This window comes from Cetorhinus maximus, chromosome 8, assembly GCF_964194155.1.
Source record: "Cetorhinus maximus chromosome 8, sCetMax3.hap1.1, whole genome shotgun sequence".
NCBI lineage: Eukaryota > Metazoa > Chordata > Chondrichthyes > Lamniformes > Cetorhinidae > Cetorhinus > Cetorhinus maximus.
This window is the reverse complement of record NC_135886.1, coordinates 146,402,154-146,425,513: the sequence shown is the minus strand read 5'-3', so window position 1 is coordinate 146,425,513 and position 23,360 is coordinate 146,402,154. Positions and strand designations below refer to the sequence as shown.

The 23,360-nt window shown below is 47.1% G+C and overlaps 1 protein-coding gene and 1 long non-coding RNA gene across 3 annotated transcripts in view; both read left to right on the top strand.

Annotated features, from left to right (window-relative positions):
* LOC144684031 (uncharacterized) overlaps positions 1 to 23,360 on the top strand; it is a 432,394-nt gene that overhangs the window by 393,682 nt on the left and 15,352 nt on the right. The gene's annotated exons all lie outside the window — the stretch shown is intronic.
* The window catches only part of phf6 (PHD finger protein 6), a 73,829-nt gene that overhangs the window by 42,256 nt on the left and 8,213 nt on the right, over positions 1 to 23,360 (top strand). For both annotated transcript variants that reach the window (XM_078547745.1, XM_078547744.1), the window contains exons 7-9: positions 6,146 to 6,289; positions 13,553 to 13,657; positions 14,294 to 14,427. In XM_078547745.1, coding sequence (XP_078403871.1) covers positions 6,146 to 6,289; positions 13,553 to 13,657; positions 14,294 to 14,427 — 383 coding nt within the window. The remainder of the gene's footprint in view (positions 1 to 6,145; positions 6,290 to 13,552; positions 13,658 to 14,293; positions 14,428 to 23,360) is intronic.

Sequence of the window (23,360 nt, the reverse complement as noted above, 5' to 3'; positions counted from 1 at the left end):
AAGAAAAATATTACAATTTCTTGTTTTCTTGACAGAATGCAGAGGATAGGTACATTCCAATGAGAGAAAAATTCTAAGTGGAGGATCCACCATCCGAGGTTAACTAAAAAAGTTAAAGATAGTATCAAACTTAAAGAAAAAGCATAAATTTGCAGATAGATGGGTGGCAGATCAGAAGATTGGACAGAATGTAAAAAGCAGCAAAGAAGGACTAAAAGATTGATAAACAGGGAAAGATTAGAGTACGAGAGAAAGCCTGCTAGAAATATAAAAAGAGATAGTAAGAGTTCCTGTAGATATTTAAATAAGAAAAGAGTTAACAAAGTGAATGTTGGTCCTATAGAAAGTGAGTCTGGGGAATTAATAATGGAAAATAAGGAGATGGCAGATTAATTGCACTAGTATTTTGCATCAGTCTTCACTATAGAGGATACAAATAGCACCCCAGAAATAGCTCTAAATCAGGAAATGGAAGGGAGGGAGGAACTCAAGAAAATTACAATCACTAGGGAAGTGACACTGAGGAAATTGTTGGAGCTGCAGGCTGGCAAGCCCCAGGGTCCTGATGGGCTTCATCCTAGGGTCTTAAAAGAAGTGGCTAGTGAGACAGTTGATGTGTTGGTTTTAATTTTCCAAAATTCCCTAGTTTCGGGGAAGGTTCCATTAAATTGGAAAATAGCTAATATAACTTCTTTGATCAAAAAAGCGGGAGACAGAAGGCAGGAAAGTACAGGCCAGTTTGCCTGACATCTGTCGTAGGGAAAATGTTAAAAGTTGTTGTTAAAAACATTATAGCAGGGCACTTAGAAAAAATCAAGGCAATCAGGCAGAGTCAACATAGTTTTTGTAAAAGGGAAACCAAGCTTAATCAATTTATTGGAGTTCTTTGAAGAAGAAATATGTGCTGTGGGTAATGGGGAACCTATGGATGTGCTGTACTTAGATTTCCACAAGGCATTTGATAAGATGCCACATCAAAGGTTATTGCAGAAAATAAAAGCTCGTGGTGTGGGACAACATTTTGGCATGGACAGAAGATTGGCTAACTAACAGTAAACAAATTCAGCATAAATGTGTCATTTTCTGGTTGGCAAGATGTAGTGAGTGGTATGCCACAGGGATCAGTGCTGGGGCCTCAACTTTTTACAATTTATATAAATGACTTGGATGACGGGATTGAAGGTATGGTTACTAAATTTGCTGATGACACAAAGTTAGACAAGTAAGTTATGAAGAGGTATAAGGAGACTCCAAAGGGACAGAGATATGTGAAATTGTCCATCTTGGCAGGAAGAATAAAAAAAGAAGTATATTATTTATGTGGTGAACGATTGCAGAGCTCTGAGATGTAGAGGGATTTGGGGGTACTAGTGCATGAATCACAGAAGGCTAGTATGGTAGGCATGCAAGTAATTGGGAAAGCTAATAGAATGTTATTGTTTATTGCAAAAGAAAGTGAATACAAAAGAAGGGAGGTTATACTTCAGTTTGACAGGGCATTGGTGAGACCACATTTGGAGTATTGTGTACAGTATTGGTCTCCTTATTTAAGGAAGGATGTAAATCATTGGAAGCAGTTCAGAGAAGGTTTATTAGATTAATACCTGGAATGGGTGGGTTGTCTTATGAGGAAAGGTTGAACTGCTAGGATTGTATCTGCTGGAATTTACAAGAGTAAGAGGCAACTTGTTTGGAACATATAAGAGGGGTCTTGACCGGGTGGACATGAAAAGGATATTTCCTCTTGTGGGAAAATCTAAAGCTAGGGGTCACTGTTTAAAAATAACGGGTCACCCATTTAAGACTGAGATTAGGAGAATTCTTTTAAGGGTCAAGAGTCTTTGGAACTCTTTTCCTCAAAAGGCGGTGGAAGCAGAGTTTTTGAACAATATTAAGGCAAAGGTAGATAGATTCTTGATAAGCAAAGGGGTGAAAGGTTATCAGGGTAGGCGGGAATGTGGAGTTGAGGTTCTGATCAATCTGATCAATCATGATCTTATTGAATAGCAGAGCAGGCTCAAGGGGCTGAGTGGCCTATTCCTGCTCCTACTTCATATGTTTGTAAAAGGTTCTTCCTCTCATTCCTCTGCATCTCTTGCCCAAATCCTAAATCTGTGCCCCCTGGTCCCTGTGTGATCAGCTAACGGGAACAGTTTTTCTTTTTGTACCTTATCCAACGCTGTCATAATGTCGTACACCTCTATCAAATCTTCCCTCAACCTCCTATGCTCTAAGGAGAAGAACCCAGGCTTGCCAATCTATCCACATAGCTGAACTCCATCATCTCCAGAACCATTCTTGTAAATCTCCTCTGCATCCTTTCAAGGACCTTCACATCCTTCCTTAAGTGTGGTGATCAGAACTGGATACAATACTTGAGTTGTGGCCTAACCAAAACTTTATAAAAGTTAAACATGACTTCCCTACTTTTGTACCCAACACCTCTATTTGTGAAGCCCAAGATCCTATATGCTTTGCTAACTACTCTCTCAATATGTTTTGCCACCTTTAAAGATTGATACACATGAAGCCTGAGGTCCTTCTGTTCCTGCATACTCTTTAGAACTGTGGCATTAAGTCTATATTGCTTCTCCCTATCCTTCTACCAGAATGCATCACCTCATACTTCTTTGTATTAAATTCCATCTGCCACTTGTCTGCCTGTTCTGCTAGCCTTTCTATGTCCTGTTGCAGTCGATTAGTATCATCCTTGCTCATTTTTCGCCACATCTCCAAGTTTTGTTTCTTCGGTGAAATTTGAAATTTTACTCTGTATTCCAATACCCAAGACTTTATATCTCAAAGCAGTGGTCCTAACACTGATCCTTCGGGAACACCACTGCCTGCCGTCCTCCTGTCTGAAAAACAACCTTTTGTCACAACATTGACAGGTGAATTCTGTCCATTTGCAAACTCTCTCATACTCTCATATGACTCTTCAGAGTTCTGAAGAAGATGGACTCGAAATGTTAACTCTGTTTCTCTCTCCAAAGATGCTGTCAGACCTGCTGAGTTTTTCCAGCATTTTCTGTTTTGGTTTCAAATTTCCAGCATCCACAGTATTTTGCTTTTATTTTGATAGATCCTAATTTCTGTTTGTTTGTTTAGATAATGTGGAGAGTAGCTACTGAACAAAGTCACAGGAGTCAGCTGATGAACTGATAACAAAAGAATAAAACATTTATTAAAACAAGAAAAGATGAACTATATTACAATGTTCCTTCACCCACAACTATACCTTTACACATATAAACAGATTTGTAAGGATAACACAAGTTACAAAAGCTATCTTATACTCTAATGTTCACAGTAAATACATGATCCATGTAAACCAATAGACGACCTGTGGCACACCACACTCTGAAACCAAGTGACAGATGCCACCTCAACCAGATGCTATGGATCTCTCATCAACTTCCCCCAGACGTTTGTTACACCGTGAGCCAACCAGTCTCATTGAACTCTGTCTTTCACACGAGGGTTTCCACTCTCCAAGAACTTACTTTGGAATCTTCTCCCAAACCTACGCTTTCTCTCAGATGCCTTCCGCAAGGGTTCACCTCCAGGGTTTCGAACTCTCCTTCCAATGTCCCTCTTCCCTGGGTTAGGGGATACCACATGTATTCAAGCTTTGTTCCACGCACTCTCTCTCACTGACTCAGCTGTCAACAGTACATCGCTGCTTCACAATCCCATAGCAAAATGTTACAGACCTTCAGTCTCTTTGGACCTCCTGGCTTCCCACAAACATTTATCGCTTTGACTCTGCTTCCTGCAACTTTTGTCTCTTTAAACTTGAAGCTTGGAGCCTTTCTCTGCCCCTCGCTCTTAACTTCACTTAACAGGACCATTTTCCAGATTCCTGTCTTTCCTTTGACTAGAGGCCTGCTTGAGACTTTCTCCTGTTTCTGTCTCACTCCTTTGACCTTGGGACTTCTTGGTTCATTTGGGAAACCTACTGTCTCTGTAGTTCCCTCTCCCGGTGTCCAGTCTCTCCTGGCAGCTATCTTCAGACTCTTTAGGAGTCGTAAACTCATTAAAAATGCAGGCACCTTTTAAAGTGAAACTAAAACTCAACGTGACCTTTTCTTAACACACAAATACAAATCAAACTTAAACTTTAAAGCTAGAACTCATTCCTAACAATTAATTTAGGGAGAGGTCAAGCACAGTCAAGATATATTTCCTCGGAAGGGAAAGGTAGGCCAAACAAATCCAGAGCTCTCTGGATGCCAAAAGAGATTAGAAATTAAGATAAAGAAGAAAAACAGTGCTTATGACAGATGTCAGGTTGAAAATACAATTGAGAACCAGGCTGAATATAGAAAGTTCAGAAGGGAGATGATAAAGCAAATTAGAGAAACAAGGGAGTATGAAAAGAGACTGGCAACCAACATAACAGGGAATCCCAAAGTCTTCTATGGGCATAATAGTAATAAATGGGTGGTAAAAGGAGGAGTGGGCTGATTATGGACCACAAAGAGGATTTACGTGTGGAGGCAGGTGGCATAGCTGAGGTATTAAATGAATACCAAGGAAGTAGAGGCTATCCAGGCCATGATGAAAGAGGAGGTAATTCAAACACTAGAAGGGTTTAAAATTGTGAAGGTGGTGGTATTGGAGGCTGTCTGTACTTAAAGTTGATGAGGCACCAGGACTAGATGAAATGCTTCAAAAGATCCTGAGGGAGGCGAGAGTGGAAATTATGGACCATAATTTTTCAGTCTCCCTTAGACATGGGGTGGTGCCAGAGTACTGGAGAATTGCAAATGTTACATCCTTGTTCAAAAAGTGTGTAAAGATAAGCCCAGCAACTACAGACCAGTCAGTTTAACTTTGATAATTTGATGAATAATTTGGGACAAAATTAATAGTCTCACGGACATTTTCTTAAGGGAAAATCGTGTTTAACTTGCTGGAGCTTTTTGAAGTGGTAACAGGGTCAATGCGGTTGATGTGGTGTACATGGACTTCCAAAAGGCATTTGATACAGTGCCACACAACAGACTTGAGAAAAGTTATAGCTCATGGAATAAAAGGGACAGTAGCAGCATGGATACAAAATTGGCTGAGTGACAGGAAACATTAGTGGTTAATGGATGTTTTTCAGATGGGAGGAAGATTTGTGGTGGAGTTCCCCAGGGGCCAGTGTTGGGACCCTTGCTTTTCCTGAAATGCTAATGACCTAGACCTTGATATACAGGGCACAATTTCAAAATTTGTGGATGATACAAAACTTGGAAGTATTGTGAACTGTGTGGAGGATAGTGTAGAACTTCAGAAGGGCATAGACAAGTAGATGGAATGGGATGATGGGACAGATGAAGTTCAATGCGGAGAAATGTAGGAAGAACATGGAGAGAGAATACAAAATAAAGGGCATAATTCTAGAGGTGATGAAGGAGCAGAGGGACCTGGATGTATTTGTGCATAAGTCATTGAAGATGGCAGGACAGGTTGAGAGCGCAGTTAATAAAGCATACAGTACCCTGGGCTTTATTAATAGTGGCATAGAGTACAAGAGCGAGGAGGTTATGTTGAACTTGTATAAGACACAAGTTCGGCCTCAGCTTGAGTATTGTGTCCAGTTCTGGGCGGTGCACTTTGGGAAGGATGTGATGGCATTGGAGACAGTGCAGAAAAGATTCATGTGAAAGGTTCCAGGGTTGAAAAACTTCAGTTATGAAGTTAGATTGGAGAGGTTGGGACTGTTTTCCTTGGAGAAAAGGAGGCTGAGAGAAGATTTGATAGAGGCATTCAAAATCATGAGATGTCTGGACAGAGTAGATAGGGAGAAACTGTTCCCACTCGTGAAAGGATTGCGAAGGAGAGGGCATAGTTTTAAAGTAACTGGCAAAATAAGTATAAGTGATATGAGCAAAGATTTTATCACGCAGCGAGTAGTTGGGGTCTGGAATGCACTGTCTGAGAGTGTGGTGGAGGCAGGTTCAATTGAAGCATTCAGAATGCAATTAGACTGTTATTTGAAAAGGGAGAATGGCACTAAGTGAATTGCTCATTTGGAGAGCTGGTACAAACACAATGGGTCGAATGGCCTCCTACGCTGCAATAATTCTATGAATCTGTAATTTAATGTTTTCTTTGTGATGCTGTTTTTATTTTGAATGTACATTTACCTTTGCAGAGAGAGCGGTCTCCTCACTGCAGCAGTCCTACAATGACAGGGCCAAAGTGTGGGTTCTGTCATGCTGGAGATGAAGAAAATGAGACCAGAGGAAAACTTCACACGTCAAATGCTAAAAAGGTTGCAGCACATTATAAATGCATGGTAAGGGGATTGAATAGTGTTGGAAACACTTTGGAGATAGGCACTGCTGAGATATTGCATTAGGCCTGTTGTATTTTGGGACCAGTCTTTGTATCTAAAATCAGAGTTCCTATATGTCCTGCTTCTCATGTTTATCATGCATCACGGGATTCATATCATTAAGGTTTTGTGTAAAACCTGCCGCATGTCAAGTGAGCACATACATCTGCCCATAGTGGAAAACTCAAGTGTTCTTGATTGACTCAAAGAAATGTCACCATGCTGAATTGCAGAGTGCAGGTCAAAGCAGATCCCAGAAAAGTGCTGCAATTGGATCCAAATCATTCAAAATGTTTCCAGCACCATCTGGTATTTCTGGCTTAGTAGCTGTGTAAGTAAGATCTCCAAACAAATTAAATCACTCTAGCCAAAATTATTAAATATTGCCCCAAAATTAATTGCTTAATATTAGAAACTCTTGTGTGGCGATTTATTCTCTGAAGTCCCGATCATGGTGAATGATTTGAAATAAAAACAAAAAATGTTGGAAAAATTCAGCAGGTCTGGCAGCATCTGTGGCAAGAAAAACAGAGTTAAAGTTTCAAGTCCATATGACTCTTCAGAGCTAAAGAGAAGTAGAAATGTGATGGATTTTATATTTAAGAGGGGGTGGAGCAGGTGGAACAAAATAGAAGGTCAGGGATAGGTAGGAGCTAAGTAGAGATTGAGAAAGATGTCATGGACACAAGACGAAAGGAGTGTTAACGGTAGTGGTAAAGACTAAAGCTGCTGATAGTGGCATAAAGATAAGAGCAGAATTTGTTAATGGCAGAACAAGAGTCAGCAACCTGTGAAAGCACAGCACAGAATCCAGTGGCAGGTGGCCCTGGGGAAGGTGTGGTAGAGGTGGGGTAATTGGGGGAAAAGGATTTTAAAAAATGAATAAATAAATTAAAATTAAAAAAACATAATTGGATTTAAAAAGGAGTGAAGATGGAGGAGAGAGTTCATGGTCTGAAGTTGTTGAACTCGACGTCAAGCCCAGATGGCTATAAAGTGCCTAATCGGGAGATGAGGTGCTGTTCTTCCAGTTTGCGTTGGACTTCACTGGAACATTGCAGCAGGCCAAGGATAGGCATGAGAGCCAGATGGTGTGTTGAAATGGCAAGTGACAGGAAGGTTCTGCGTCATGCTTGTGGACTGAACGAAGGTGTTCTGCAAAGCAGTCACCTAATCTGCATTTAGTCTCCCCAATGTAGAGGAGCACAGGGAGCAGCGAATAAAATAGACCAAATTGAAGGAGGTGCAAGTGAAGCGCTGCTTCACCTGCAAGGAGTGTTTGGGACCTTGGACAGTGGGGAGGGAGAGAAGTAAAGGGGCAGGTGTTGCACCTTCTGTGATTGCATGGGAAGGTACTGTGGGAAGGGGACGAGGAATTTGGGCTGCTGGAGGAGTGGACCAGGATGTCATGGAGGGAATGACCTCTACAGAATGCTGACAGGAGGGGTGGGGAGGCGGGGGGTGAGGGGAAGATGTGTTTGCTGGTGGCATCATGCTGGAGTTGGCAGAAATGGTGGAGGACGATCCTTTGAATGCAGAGACTGGTGGGCTGAAGAGTGAGGACAAAGGGGACCCTACGTGGTTCTGAGAGGGAGGGGAAGGGGTGAGGGCAGAAGTGTGAGGAATGGGTTGGACACAGTTGAGGGCCCTGTCAACCACAGTGATGGGGATCCCTCGGTTAAGGAAAAAAGGAAGGTAGCATCGTCTGAACAGATGTGACGGAGACAGAGGAACTGAGAATGGGATGGAGTTTTTACAGGAAGTGGGGTATGAGCGGCTGTAGTTGAGGTAGTTGTGGGAGTCGGTGGGCTTGTAATGAATATTGACATTCTCCTTATCACCAGAAATGGAGAGAGGTCAAGAAAGGGAAGGGCAATGACGGAGATGGACCATGTGAAAGAGAGAAAGGTGGAAATTGGAAGCAAAATGATAAACCTTTCCAGGTTCAGACGAGAGCATGAAGCAGCACCAATGCAGTCATTGATATACTGAGAAAAGAGTTGTGGGAGGGGTCTGAGTAGGACTGGAGCAAGGAATGTTCCACATACCCCACAAAAAGACAGGCATAACTGGGGCCCATGTGGGTACCCATAGCTACACCTTTTATTTGGAGGAAGTGAGACAAGTTAAAGAAGAAATTGTTCAGTGAGAGAACAAGCCAGACGGAGGAGAGTGGAGGTGGTGGATGGGGATTGTTCAGGCCTCTGTTCAAGGAAGAAGCAACTACAAATTGAGGATTATGTTTGCATCTCTAACAAATGTGACTCTACAGAGGTTGAGAGATTCAAAACATCTACTATATAAAACAACTGGATTTTTGGGGAAAAGAACTATAGTTTCTTGTATGTTTTGTAAAGTAATAGTGTTACAGTATATCTATACGGCTGCAGTATCTTTTCACTGACTTGTGATATTTGTACCTCAGAAGCCATGTTCTGGATTGCTGCTATGCATTTGCTGTGCTCCAGTAATGGATGAATCATTGTTGGATTCAAGCTGCAGCAGCACAATGAGCGTGGGAAATCCCCAAGTATTCAAATATCTTGCCACATTTACAACCCTGCCCAATTTCTATTAGGATAAGGCAACATAATTGAAGTTTTTGGAAAGAAATTTGGTTACACCCTGCATTCCATTGGTTTGCATTGACATTTGGCAGATATATTTCTGAAGCTGACAGCTTTATAGTTTGCCTATTTTTACAATACCTCGTCTATCTCTGGTATTACCATAAACATTTTGTGTAATCTAGTGAAAATATTCCTTCTTGTTGTCTCAAGACAACAACTTGTATTTGTATAGCGTCGTTAATTAGCAAAAATGTCCCAAGACCCTTCACACAGGAATTATAAAACAAAATTTGACGCCAAACCACATAAAGTGATATTAGGGCTTGGTAAAGGTTAGGCTGTAAGGAGCATCTTTAAAGGAGGAAAGAAATGTTAACAGGAGGAGAGATTAGGGAGAGAATTCCAGATCTTGGGGTAAGAACCAAAAATACAGGAAAAACTCAGTAGAGACAGTATCTGTGGAGAGAAACAGAGTTAACGTTTCAGGTTGATGACCTTTGACTAGAACTTGGGGCCCAAGCATCTGAAGGCACTGTCAATGGTGGAGCAATTAAAAGCAGGGATGTTCAAGAGGTGGGGATTGAAGATTATGGAATACTTTGGAACTGGAGGAGATTAGAGATACCGAGGGACAAGGCTGTGAAGGGATTTAAAACAAGGATGAGAATTTTAAATTGGACTGATTAGCTAGGATCCAAGGTCAGCAAGCACAGGAGTTAATGGGCGAACTGGGCTTTGTGAGGTGAACAAAGGCATCAGACTTTTGGATGATGTCAAGTCTACAGAGGGAAGAACATGGGAAGCTGGCCAAGAGTGTGTTGGACTAGTCGTGCCTAGAGCTTACAAAGGCATGGGCAAGGATTTTGGCAGTAAATGAGCTGAGGCAGGGGCAAAGTTGGACTATGTTGCAGAGATGGAAATAGGTGGTCTTAGTGCTACCGTGGACATGTGGTTGAAAGCTCATATTGTGGTCAGATGTGACAGCAATGTTGTGAACAGTGTGGTTCAGCCTCAGACATTTGCCATCAAGAGAGGTGGAGTTGGCAGTGAGGGAAGTGAGTTGTGGTGGGAACTGAAGACAATACCTTCAGTCATGTTTTTTATTCATTCACAGGACATGGACTTCTCTGGCTGGGCCAGCATTTATTGCCCACCCCTAGTTGCCTTTGAGAAGGTGGTGATGAGTGCCTTCTTGAACCACTGCAGTCCATGTGGTGTAGGTATATCCACAGTGCTGTTAGGAAGGGAGTTCCAGGATTTTGACCCAGCAGCGGTGAAGGAACAACGATGTATTTCCAAGCCAGGATGGCAAGTGACTTGGTGGGGAACTTCCAGGTGGTGATGTTCCCATGTGTCTGTCGCCCTTGCCCTTCTAGATGGTAGTGGTCATGGGTTTCAGGAAGGTGCTGTTTGAGGAGCCTTGGTGAATTCCAGTATTTAATTGGAGGAAATTTCCATTTGTCCAATACTGGATGCTGGATAAGCAGTCTGATAATCTAGGTGCAGTGGAGGAGTTGAGGGAGAGTGGTGAGGTAGAGCTGGCTGCCGTCAGCATACATTGAAAACTAATTGTGTTTTTGGATGATGTCATCGAGGGGCAGCGTGTAAATGAGAAATAAGAGGGAGCCAAGGACAGATCCCTGGGGAACACCAGTTGTAATTGTGAGAGAGTGGGACGAGAAGCTATTGCATGCGATTCTTTGGATCCAATTCAATAGATATGAAGAGAACCAGGAGAGGTGCAGTTCCACACTGTTGGACGACAGTGGAATGGTATTGGAGGAGGATGACGTGGTCAACTGTGTCAAAGGGTGAGAAGGGCAAGGAAGGATACTTTATTTTTGTCATTGTGACAGGGAGTCATTTGTTGACTTTGACAACAGCCTTGGACTTTGTGTCAGTGAAGGGTATGAAAACATTAACTGTTGACTCAAAAAATGTTTTGTTTTTGTGATATATTCAAATGACTCCCAGGAGAGACAGAGAGGCTGGGGAAGCAGAAGGCAGAGAGAGAGTCTGACAGCCATTGCTTCTTTTTAAAGCCCCGTACGTTGGGCCAGCCTCAAAGGTTGGAACATATTTTCCGAGACACCAATGACGGAAACCTGCTGAGCAGCAAAAACCTCCCTTCCCTGATCTTTAATTCCCCAGCAGCTTTCATTATTAGTGGCAGGAATCATTTGAATATATCACAAAAACAAAACATTTTTTGAGCCAACAGTTAATGTTTTCATACCCTTCACTGACACAAAGTCCAAGGCTGCTGTCAAAGTCAACAAATGACTCCCTGTCACAATGACAAAAATAAAGTATCCTTCCTTGCCCTTCTCACCCTTTGACACAGTTGACCACGTCATCCTCCTCCAATACCATTCCACTGTCGTCCAACAGTGTGGAACTGCACCTCTCCTGATTCTCTTCATATCTATTGAATTGGATCCAAAGAATCGCATGCAATAGCTTTTCATCCCACTCTCTCACAATTACAACTGGTGTTCCCCAGGGATCTATCCTTGACTCCCTCTTATTTCTCATTTACACGCTGCCCCTCGATGACATCATCCAAAAACACAATTAGTTTTCAATGTATGCTGACGGCAGCCAGCTCTACCTCACCACTCTCCCTCAACTCCTCCACTGCACCTAGATTATCAGACTGCTTACCCAGCATCCAGTACTGGACAAATGGAAATTTCCTCCAATTAAATACTAGAATTCACCAAGGCTCCTCAAACAGCACCTTCCTGAAACCCATGACCACTACCATCTAGAAGGACAAGGGCAGCAGATAGATGGGAACATCACCACCTGGAAGTTCCCCACCAAGTCACTCACCATCCTGACTTGGAAACAAATTGCCGTTAACTCACTGTCGCTGGGTCAAAATCCTGGAACTCCCTTCCTAACAGCACTGGGGATGTACCTACACCACATGGACTGCAGCAGTTCAAGAAGGCAGCTCACCACCACCTTCTCAAGGGCAACTATCGATGGGCAACAAATGCTGGCCCAGCATTTCTCACGCATCTCCCCCCACTTCCCGCTCTCTTTCTTCTCTTCCCCCCCATTCCCGCTCTCCTCTCCCCCACCTTCCCGCTCTCCTCCCCCCCCCCTTACCGCTCTCCTCTCCCCCCCCCTTCCCGCTCTCCTCTTCCCCCCACTTCCTGCTCTCCTCTCTCCCCCCGCCCCACTTCCTGCTCTCCCCTTCCCGCTCTCCCATTTCCCCCCCCCCCCTTTCCACTCTCCTCTTCCCCCCCCTTCCCGCTCTCCTCTTCCCCCCTCTTCCTGCTCTCCTCTTCCCCCCCTTCCCGCTCTCCCCTTCCCCCCCCTTCCTGCTCTCCCCTTCCTCCCCCCTTCCCGCTCTCCTCTTCCCCCCCTTCCCGCTCTCCTCTTCCCTCCTCTTCCCGCCCCTTCCCGCTCTCCTCTTCCCGCCCCTTCCCGCTCTCCCATTCCCCCCCCCATTCCACTCTCCTCTTCCCCCCCTTCCCGCTCTCCTCTTCCCCCCTCTTCCCGCTCTCCTCTTCCCCCCCTTCCCGCTCTCCCCTTCCCCCCCTTCCTGCTCTCCGCTTCCCCCCCTTCCCGCTCTCCTCTTCCCCCCCTTCCCGCTCTCCTCTTCCCTCCTCTTCCCGCCCCTTCCCGCTCTCCTCTTCCCACCCCTTCCCGCTCTCCTCTTCCCGCCCCTTCCCGCTCTCCTCACTCCCCCTTCCCGTTCCCGCCCCTTCCCGCTCTCCTCACTCCCCCTTCCCGCTCTCCTTTCTCCCCCTTCCCGCTCTCCTCTCTCCCCCTCCCCGCTCTCCTCTCTCCCCCTCCCCGCTCTCCTCTCTCCCCCTCCCCGCTCTCCTCTCTCCCCCTCCCCGCTCTCCTCTCTCCCCCTCCCCGCTCTCCTCTCTCCCCCTCCCCGCTCTCCTCTCTCCCCCTCCCCGCTCTCCTCTCTCCCCCTCCCCGCTCTCCTCTCTCCCCCTCCCCGCTCTCCTCTCTCCCCCTCCCCGCTCTCCTCTCTCCCCCTCCCCGCTCTCCTCTCTCCCCCTCCCCGCTCTCCTCTCTCCCCCTCCCCGCTCTCCTCTCTCCCCCTCCCCGCTCTCCTCTCTCCCCCTCCCCGCTCTCCCCTCCCTGCCCACTGGTTGCCCCTTCCCCCTCTCACCTCCACTTTCCTTCTCTCTCTCTCTCTCTCTCTCTCTCTCCCCCTCTCTTTCTGCCCCACCCCCTCAATTTAGGCTATCACTGATGCTTCAGTAGGCTTGTATTCTATTCCTTTACAATGAGGTATCTGGAATGTTAGCATCCCAGCTAGATCGGGTGATTGTTAGATTCAGAGTCCAAAAATGTGCCCGACTGCATTCATTTCACAAATACCTTTACAATTCCACCCTTTTGAAATGGCCTAGAAGCATTTGCATTTCACCACAGATCATTAAAGTGCTATATTTTTCCGACCCCTCATGTTGCAGTGACTTTGCCACTTGGCATTTGAAATGTACATAATTCCTTGTCACAGAAAATTTTCAGACCATTTTGTTTTTGGCATTCTCAGCCCTGATTTTAAAAAACACTTGCAATCTATAAAATCTGGATCTGTTCCCTTCTAACCAAGATCTTTAGTTAAAAATAGCTATATCCAGTACAATATTTTAATAAACTTTGTTTTTAATTTCAGCTGTTTTCTTCTGGTACTGTCCAACTCACAAATTCATCTAGAAAAGATTTTGGTGATTTTGATATTAAAACAGTCATTCAAGAAATCAAAAGGGGAAAAAGAATGGTTTGTATCCTAATTCAATTTGTGCAAAATTTGTAATGTGAATTAATACTCTGAATGATAACTTTGTTTATGTTCAGCCAACATTTTAAATATAATTACGATCAATCAGTTTATGATGTACTTCATTGACCAAATTAATAATAGTTTTGACTTGATCCAAATTATATGATCTGTTTATCTATGCTGAGTGGATCTTAAGCTTGTTACTACTTGCATTGTAATATTGGGAATGAGCATAGAACCATTACAGCTCAGTAGGCTCATCATGTCTGTGCTGACTTGTGGAAATAGCTGTTAATCTGACTGCCCTGTTGTTTCTTCATAGCCCTGCAAAATCTTCCCCTTCAAACATGTAATGAAAATGTTTTGCTTCTAACGTACTTCGCTCCGCACAGTTTATTAGATTATAGAATCCTATCTACACCATTCATGCCAGCAATTCAGTCCGCACTAGCTGTGCTGGGCTAGTGTTCTGCGCTGTGGGCTCTTTCATAGTTTGTGATTATTGGGCTTTATTTGGAGTTGTGATAGAAATGGGGCAGAAGCCTATCATTCTGTTCCTTTTGTAGTGATCAGTGCTCGGGTAAACAGTGTTTGATTTTCCTAACTATGAATAACTTGTTTGTAAATTTTCAGAAATGTACATTATGCAGTCAAATAGGTGCAACCATTGGATGTGAAATTAAAGCATGCATCAAGACTTATCATTACCACTGTGCAGTTGAAGATAGAGCCAAATTCATTGAGAATCTTGACCGAGGGATCTACAGGTACTGAACTCTACTATTAATCGCTATTTATCCTCTCTCTTTCCCTATTTTGATCTTTTCAAGGTCTATGTTTTCCTCCTTTTGTTGGATTGTGTATAAGCATCCATCTTAGCCTCCTGCTGAGGGCCCCAGCATAAATTCCAGCCTTTAGCCAATTCAATTCACTCTACATGATATCAAGAAACAGCTGAAGGCACTGGACACAGCAAATATTGTGGACCTGACTAAAACCAGGCTGGAGTACTGAAGACTTGTGCTCTAGAACTAGCCTTCTCGCTAGGAATATAAAAACAAATTGTAAGCACTTTTACAAATATATAAAAATGAAGAGAGTAGCTAAAGTAAACTTTGACCCCTTAGAAGGAGAGACAGGAGAAATTATTATGGGGAATGAGGAAATGGCAGGAACATTGAACAAATATTTTGTGTCTATCTTCACCGTAGAAAACACAAGTTGCATACCAGAAACAGTGGGTAACCTAGGTGCATGAGGAAAATAAGGTAATTAATATCACCAGACAAAAAGTATAGAAGAAACATAAGGGACTAAAATCCAACAAATCCCCATGACTGCTAGCCTACATCCTAAGATTCTAAAAGAGATAGCTACATGGATAGTGATTGCGCTGGCTATGATTTTTCAAATTTCTAGGTTCTGGAATAGCCCCAGCAGGTTGGAAGTTATCAAATATTAACACTGCTATTCAAGATAGGAGGGGGAGAAAAAATGAGAAAATCAGGCCAGTTAGCCTGTTCGAATAACAAAGTCAGCATACAGGTACCGTAAATAATTAGGAAGGCAAACAGAATGTTGGCTTTTATTGCAAGGGGGTTGTAGTATAAAAGTAGGGAAGTCTTGTTATAGCTGTACAGAGTATTGATGAGACCACACCTACAGTAGTGTGCGCAATTTTGGTCTCCTTACTTAAGTGCATTGGAGGCAGTTCAGAGAAAATTCACTAGGCTGATTCCTGGGATGAAGGGGTTGTCTTATGAGGAAAGGTTGAGCAGATTGGATCTATACTCATTGGCGTTTAGAAGAATGAGAAATGAACTTATTGAAACATATAAGATTGTGGGGGGGTTTGACAGGGTAGATGCTGAGAGGATGTTCCCCCTCGTGGAAGAACCTAGAACTAGGAAGCACAGTTTCAAATTAAGGGTCTCCCATCTAAGATGGTTTGAGGAGCAATTTCTTCTGAGGGTCGTTAATATTTGGAACACACTCCCCAGCAAGCAGTGGAGGCTGTGTCACAGAATCATACAGTGGAGAAGAAGCCCTTCAGCCCATTGACTCTGCACCGACACATGAGAAACACCTGACCTACCTACCTAATCCCATTTATCAGCACTTGGCCCACAGCCTTGAATGTTATCATGTGCCAAGTGCTCATCCAGGTACTTTTTAAAGGATGTGAGGCAACCCGCCTCCACCACCCTCCCTGGCAGCGCATTCCAGACCGTCACCACCCTCTGGGTAAAAAAGTTATTTTTTATCACATCGCCCCCTAAACCTCCTGCCTCTCACCTTGAACTTGTGTCCCCTCGTGACTGATCCTTCAACTAAGGGGAACATCTGCTCCCTATCCACCCTGTCCATGCTCCTCATAATCTTGTACACCTCGATCAGGTCGCCCCTCAGTCTTCTCTGCTCCAACGAAAACAACCCAAGCCTATCCAACCTCTCTTCATAACTTAAATGTTTCATCCCAGGCAACATCCTGGTGAATCTCCTCTGCACCCCCTCCAGTGCAATCACAGCCTTCCTATAATGTGGCAACCAGAACTGCACACAGTACTCCAGCTGTGGCCTCACCAAGGTTCTATACAACTCCAACATGACCTCCCTATTTTTGTAATCTATGCCTCGATTGATAAAGGCAAGTGTCCCATGTGCCTTTGTCACCACCCCACTAACATGCCTCTCCGCCTTCAGAGATCTATGGACACACACGCCAAGGTCCCTTTGTTCCTCAGAACTTCCTAGTGTCATGCCGTTCATTGAATACTTCCTTGTCAAATTACTCCTTCCAAAGTGTAACACCTCACACTTTTCAGGGTTAAATTCCATCTGCCACTTATCTGCCCATTTGACCATCCCGTTTATATCTTCCTGTAGCCCAAGACACTCAACCTCACTGTTAACCACCTGGCCAATCTTTGTGTCATCCGCAAACTTACTAATCCTACCCCCCACATAGTCATCTATGTCGTTTATGTAAATGACAAATAATAGGGGACCCAGCACAGATCCCTGTGGTACGCCACTGGACACTGGCTTCCAGTCACCAAAGCAGCCTTCTGTCATCACCCTCCGTCTCCGACAACTAAGCCGATTTTGAATCCACCTTATTAAATTACCCTGTATCCCATGTGCATTTGCCTTCTTTATAAGTCTCCCATGTGGGAACTTGTCAAAGGCTTTGCTGAAATCCATATAAACTACATCAGCTGCACTACCCTCATCTACACACCTGGTCACCTCCTCAAAAAATTCAATCAAATTTGTTAGGCATGACCTCCCTCTGACAAAGCCATGCTGACTATCCCTGATCAAACCTTGCCTCTCCAAGTGGAGATAGATTCTCTCCTTCAGAATTTCTCCAATAGTTTCCCTACCACTGACGTGAGACTCACTGACCTGTAGTTCCCTGGCTTATCTCTACAACCCTTCTTAAATAGTGGAACCACATTAGCTGTTCTCCAGTCCTCTGGCACCTCCCCTGTGGCCAGAGAAGAATTAAAAATTTGGGTCAGAGTCCCTGCGATCTCCTCCTTTGCCCTGAGACACAAATCATCTGGACCTGGAGATTTGTCCATTTTTAAGCCTGCCAGCACCTCCAATACCTTGTCACTCCCTATATCAATTTGCTTAAGAACCTCGCAGTCTCTCTCCCCAAGTTCCATACCTTCATCCTCATTCTCTTGGGTGAAGACGGATGTGAAGTATTCATTCAACACTCTAGTGATGTCCTCTGGTTCCACCCACAGATTGTCCCTTTGGTCCCTAATGGGCCCTACACTTTCCCTGGTTATCCTCTTCCCATTGATATACTTATAGAATATCTTGGGATTTTCCCTACTTTTACCAGCAAGAGCTTTCTCATATCCCCTCTTTGCTCTCCTAATTGCTTTCTTAAGCTCCACCCTGCACTTTCTGTACTCCACTAATGCATCCGATGACTTGCTCCCCTTGTACCTGCTAAAAGCCTCTCTTTTCCTCTGATGGTATCCTGAATATCTCTGGTCATTCAGAGATAAAAACAAAAAGCTAAAAGCTTGCTGAGTTTTTCCAGGTAATTCTGTTTTTATCTCTGGTCATTCCATGGTTCTCTGGGCTTGTTACTCCTTCCTATCCCCCTAGAGGGAACATGTTGAGCCTGTACCCTCCCCATTTCCTTTTTGAACGCCCCCCACTGTTCCTCTGTAGATTTCCCCACAAGCAGCTGTTCCCATTCTACCTTGACCAGATCCTGCCTTATTTTACTAAAATCTGCTCTCCCCCAATCCAAAACATTTTTTTGTAACTTGTCTATTTTTTTGTCCGTAACGAGCTTAAATTGTACCATCATGTGGTCACTATCACTAAAATGCTCCCCCACCTCAGCCACCTGTCTGGCTTCATTCCCCAGAATTAGGTCCAGCACTGCGCCGTCCCTTGTTGGACCCTCTACATATTGACCTAAAAAGTTCTCCTGTACACATTTCAAGAACTCCACTCCATTCAAGCCCTTAACGCTATGTCTATCCCAATTAATGTTGGGAAAGTTGAAATCACCTAATATAATTACCCTATTATTGTTTTTACACACCTCCGCAAACTGTGCACATATTTGCTCCTCAATTTCCCGCTGGGGGGTCTATAATAAATACCTAACAATGTGGCTGCCCCTTTTTTAATCCTAAACTCTACCCACAAAGCTTCATTCGATGATGTGTCATTGAATATGTTCATGGCTGTTAGACAAATTTTTGATTGACAAGGGAGTCGAGGGTTTTGGGGGGGACAGGCAAAAAAGTGGGGGTTATGGCCACATTATATCAGCCACAATCTTATTGACTGGTGGAGCAGGCTCGAGGGGCCGAATGGCCTACTCCAGTTTCTATTTCTTATGTTCTTATACTTATCAGTCATTGGGAAATTGCTGGAATCCATTATTAAGGAAGCCATAACAATGAAATTAGAAAATCATGGTACGATCAAACATAGTCAAAAAGGTTTTATGAAAGGGAGTTAGTGTTTGACATATTTATTGAGCTTTTTGAAGATGTAACTATTAGGGTAGATAATGGGAAACCAGTAGACATAGGATACCTGGATTCCCAACAGGCATTCCAACATACAAGTGCCAGGCAGTGATCATTTCCAACAAGAGAGAATCTAACCATCGCCCCTTGTCATTCAGTGACATTACCATCACTGAATCCCCCACTATCAACATCCTGGGGGTTACCATTGACAGAAACTGAATTGGACTAGCCATACAAACACTGTGGCTACAAGAGCAGGTCAGATGCTAGGAATCCTGTGGTGCATACTCATCTCCTGACTCCCTAAAGCCTGTCCACCATTTACAAGGCACAAGTCAGGAGTGTGATGGAATATTCTTTACTTGCCTGGATGAGTGCAGCTCCCACAACACTCAAGAAGCTTGAGACCGTCCAGGACAAAGCAGCCCACATGATTGGCACCACATCTACTCACTCCCTCCACCACCACCGCATGGTGGCAGCAGTGTGTCCCATCTACAAGATGCACTGCGGAAACTCACCAAGGCTCCTTAGACAGCATCTTCTAAACCCATGAACGCTACCATCTAGAAGGACAAGGGCAGAAGACAGATGGGAACATCATCACCTGCAAGTTCCCTCCAAGCCACTCACTAACCTGGCTTGGAAATATATCGCCGTTGCTTCACTGCTGGGTCAAAATCCTGGAACTCCCTAACAGCACTGGGATGTACCTACACCACATGGACTGCAGTGGTTCCAGAAGGCAGCTCACTACCACCTTCTCAAGGCCAATTAGGGATGGGCAATAAATGCTGGCCTAGCCAGCGATGCCCACATTCCGTGAACGAAGAAAAAAAAATTTGGTAAGGTGTTATACAAAAGGTTAATAGACAAGATAAGGGCTCGTGGAATTTGAGGTAATCTATTGGCATGGATAGAGGATTGGTTAATGAACAGGAAGCAAAAAGTGGCAATATTGGGCAATTTTCAAGTTGACAGGATGTGACTAGTGGAGTGCAGCAAGGATCATTTCTGGGCCCTCAGCTATTTAGAATCTATATTAATGACTCAAGCAAAGAGACAGGCAGTAATGTATCTTAAGTTTGCTGACAGTACAAAGCTAGGTGGGAATGTAAGCTGTGATGATTTAGAGAGGCTGCTGAGATTTAGACAGCTTAAGTGAGTGGGCAACAAGATGGCAGACGGAGTATAATGTGGTAAGTATGAGGTTATTCACTTTGGTCGTAAGTGTAGAAAAGTAGAATATATTTTAAAAGATTTGAAACTAGTAAGGGTTGATGTTCAGAGCGATTACTCAATCATCAGCAAGGTAATTGAAGAGTTTTTCAATAGCGGTATCAAGCGGCACTTAGCAATAACCTGCTCATTGATGCTCAGCCCGAGTTCCATTCGGGCCACTCAGCTCCTGACCTCGTTATAGCTTTGGTCCAAATATGGACAAAAGAGCTGAACTCAAAAGGTGAGATGTGAGTGACCGTCCTTGATATCAAGGCAGCATTTGACCGAGTGTGACATCAAGGACCCCTAGCAAAACTGGAGTCGATGGGAATTGGGGAAAACTCTCTACTGGTTGGAGTCATTAGTAGCACAAAGGAAGATGGCTGTGATTGTTGGAGGTCAATCGCCTCAGTCCCAGGATATCACTGCAGGAATTCTTCAGGGCAGTGTCCGTGGCCCAACCATCTTCAGCTGTTGCATCAATGACTTTCCCTCCATTGCCGCTGATGTTCAGCAATATTTGCGACAATGCAGCTACTGAAGCAGTCTGTGCCCATATGCAGTGAGACGTTTGTGCCATACAAGTGCCAGGCAATGACCATCTCCAACAAGAGAGAATCTAACTATTGTCCCTTGACATTCAATGGCATTACCATCGTTGAATCTCCTACTATCAACATCCTGGGGATTACCATTCACCAGAAACTGAACTGGACTAGCCATATAAATACTGTGGCTACAAGAGCAGGTCAGAGGCTGGAAATTCTATGGCGTGTAACTCACCTGCTGACTCCCCAAAGCCTGCCCACCATCTACAGGGCACACAACACATCTGTAACCTGGTGAGGCCGTTCACGCTGGCGCAGCTTAAGGAGCTGCTGAATCGCACAGGAACCATAGAGGAGGAAGGTTTCTGGATCAATAATATCAAATCCCACTGCTACACCAAAGCATGTGAAACTGGGAGGAACGAGGGAGAGTGAGGGTGAGGGAGACGAAGGGGAGGGTGAGGGGGATGGACGGTGGAGGGTGAGGGGGAGGGACGGTGGAGGGTGAGGGGGAGGGACGGTGGAGGGTGAGGGGTAGGGACGGGGAGAGTGAGGGGTAGGGACGGGGAGAGTGAGGGGTAGGGACGGGGAGAGTGAGGGGTAGGGACGGGGAGAGTGAGGGGTAGGGACGGGGAGAGTGAGGGGTAGGGACGGGGAGAGTGAGGGGTAGGGACGGGGAGAGTGAGGGGTAGGGACGGGGAGAGTGAGGGGTAGGGACGGGGAGAGTGAGGGGTAGGGACGGGGAGAGTGAGGGGTAGGGACGGGGAGAGTGAGGGGTAGGGACGGGGAGAGTGAGGGGGAGGGACGGGGAGAGTGAGGGGGAGGGACGGGGAGAGTGAGGGGGAGGGACGGGGAGAGTGAGGGGGAGGGACGGGGAGAGTGAGGGGGAGGGACGGGGAGAGTGAGGGGGAGGGACGGGGAGAGTGAGGGGGAGGGACGGGGAGAGTGAGGGGTAGGGACGGGGAGAGTGAGGGGGAGGGACGGGGAGAGTGAGGGGGAGGGACGGGGAGAGTGAGGGGGAGGGACGGGGAGAGTGAGGGGGAGGGACGGGGAGAGTGAGGGGGAGGGACGGGGAGAGTGAGGGGGAGGGACGGGGGAGAGTGAGGGGGAGGGACGGGGGAGGGGGAGGGACGGGGGAGGGGGAGAGTGAGGGGGAGGGACGGGGGAGAGTGAGGGGGAGGGACGGGGGAGGGGGAGAGTGAGGGGGAGGGACGGGGGAGGGGGAGAGTGAGGGGGAGGGACGGGGGAGGGGGAGAGTGAGGGGGAGGGACGGGGAGAGTGAGGGGGAGGGACGGGGAGAGTGAGGGGGAGGGACGGGGAGAGTGAGGGGGAGGGACGGGGAGAGTGAGGGGGAGGGACGGGGAGAGTGAGGGGGAGGGACGGGGAGAGTGAGGGGGAGGGACGGGGGAGAGTGAGGGGGAGGGACGGGGGAGGGGAGGGACGGGGGAGAGTGAGGGGGAGGGACGGGGAGGGGGAGAGTGAGGGGGAGGGACGGGGGAGGGGAGAGTGAGGGGGAGGGACGGGGAGAGTGAGGGGGAGGGACGGGGGAGAGTGAGGGGGAGGGACGGGGGAGGGGGAGGGACGGGGGAGGGGGAGAGTGAGGGGGAGGGACGGGGGAGAGTGAGGGGGAGGGACGGGGGAGGGGGAGAGTGAGGGGGAGGGACGGGGGAGGGGGAGAGTGAGGGGGAGGGACGGGGGAGGGGGGAGAGTGAGGGGGAGGGACGGGGGAGGGGAGAGTGAGGGGGAGGGACGGGGGAGGGGAGAGTGAGGGGGAGAGTGAGGGGGAGGGACGGGGGAGGGGGAGAGTGAGGAGGAGGGACGGGGGAGGGGGAGAGTGAGGAGGAGGGACGGGGGAGGGGGAGAGTGAGGGGGAGGGACGGGGAGAGTGAGGGGGAGGGACGGGGAGAGTGAGGGGGAGGGACGGGGGAGAGTGAGGGGGAGGGACGGGGAGAGTGAGGGGGAGGGACGGGGGGAGAGTGAGGGGGAGGGACGGGGGAGGGGGAGGGACGGGGGAGGGACGGGGTGGGGGAGAGTGAGGGGGAGGGACGGGGGAGAGTGAGGGGGAGGGACGGGGGAGGGGGAGAGTGAGGGGGAGGGACGGGGGAGAGTGAGGGGGAGGGGGAGAGTGAGGGGAGGGACGGGGGAGGGGGAGAGTGAGGAGGAGGGACGGGGGAGGGGAGAGTGAGGAGGAGGGACGGGGGAGGGGAGAGTGAGGGGGAGGGACGGGGGAGGGGAGGGGGAGGGGAGGGGGAGAGTGAGGGGGAGGGACGGGGAGAGTGAGGGGGAGGGACGGGGGAGGGGGAGAGTGAGGGGGAGGGACGGGGGAGGGGGAGAGTGAGGGGGAGGGACGGGGGAGGGGGAGAGTGAGGGGGAGGGACGGGGGAGGGGGAGAGTGAGGGGGAGGGACGGGGGAGGGGGAGAGTGAGGGGGAGGGACGGGGGAGGGGGAGAGTGAGGGGGAGGGACGGGGAGGGGGAGAGTGAGGGGGAGGGACGGGGGAGGGGGGAGGAGGGACGGGGAGGGGACGGGGGAGGGGGAGAGTGAGGGGGAGGGGGAGAGTGAGGGGGAGGGGCGAGGAGTGAGGGGGAGGGGCGGGGGAGGGGGAGAGTGAGGGGGAGGGACGGGGAGGGGGAGAGTGAGGGGGAGGGACGGGGGAGGGGGAGAGAGAGGGGGAGGGACGGGGAGGGGGAGAGGAGGGGGGGGAGAGGGGTGATGGGGTGGAAAGGGGATGACAGGAAGGAGGGGGTGGGGTGGAAAGGGGATGGATGAGGGAGGGTGAGGGAAAGTGAGGGGAGGGACGAGGGAGAGGTTGGGAAACTTATCAGCCATGATTGAATGGCAGAGCAGACTCGATGGGCCGAATGGCCTAATTTCTGCTCCTATGTCTTATGGTCTTATCAGGAGTATAATGGAA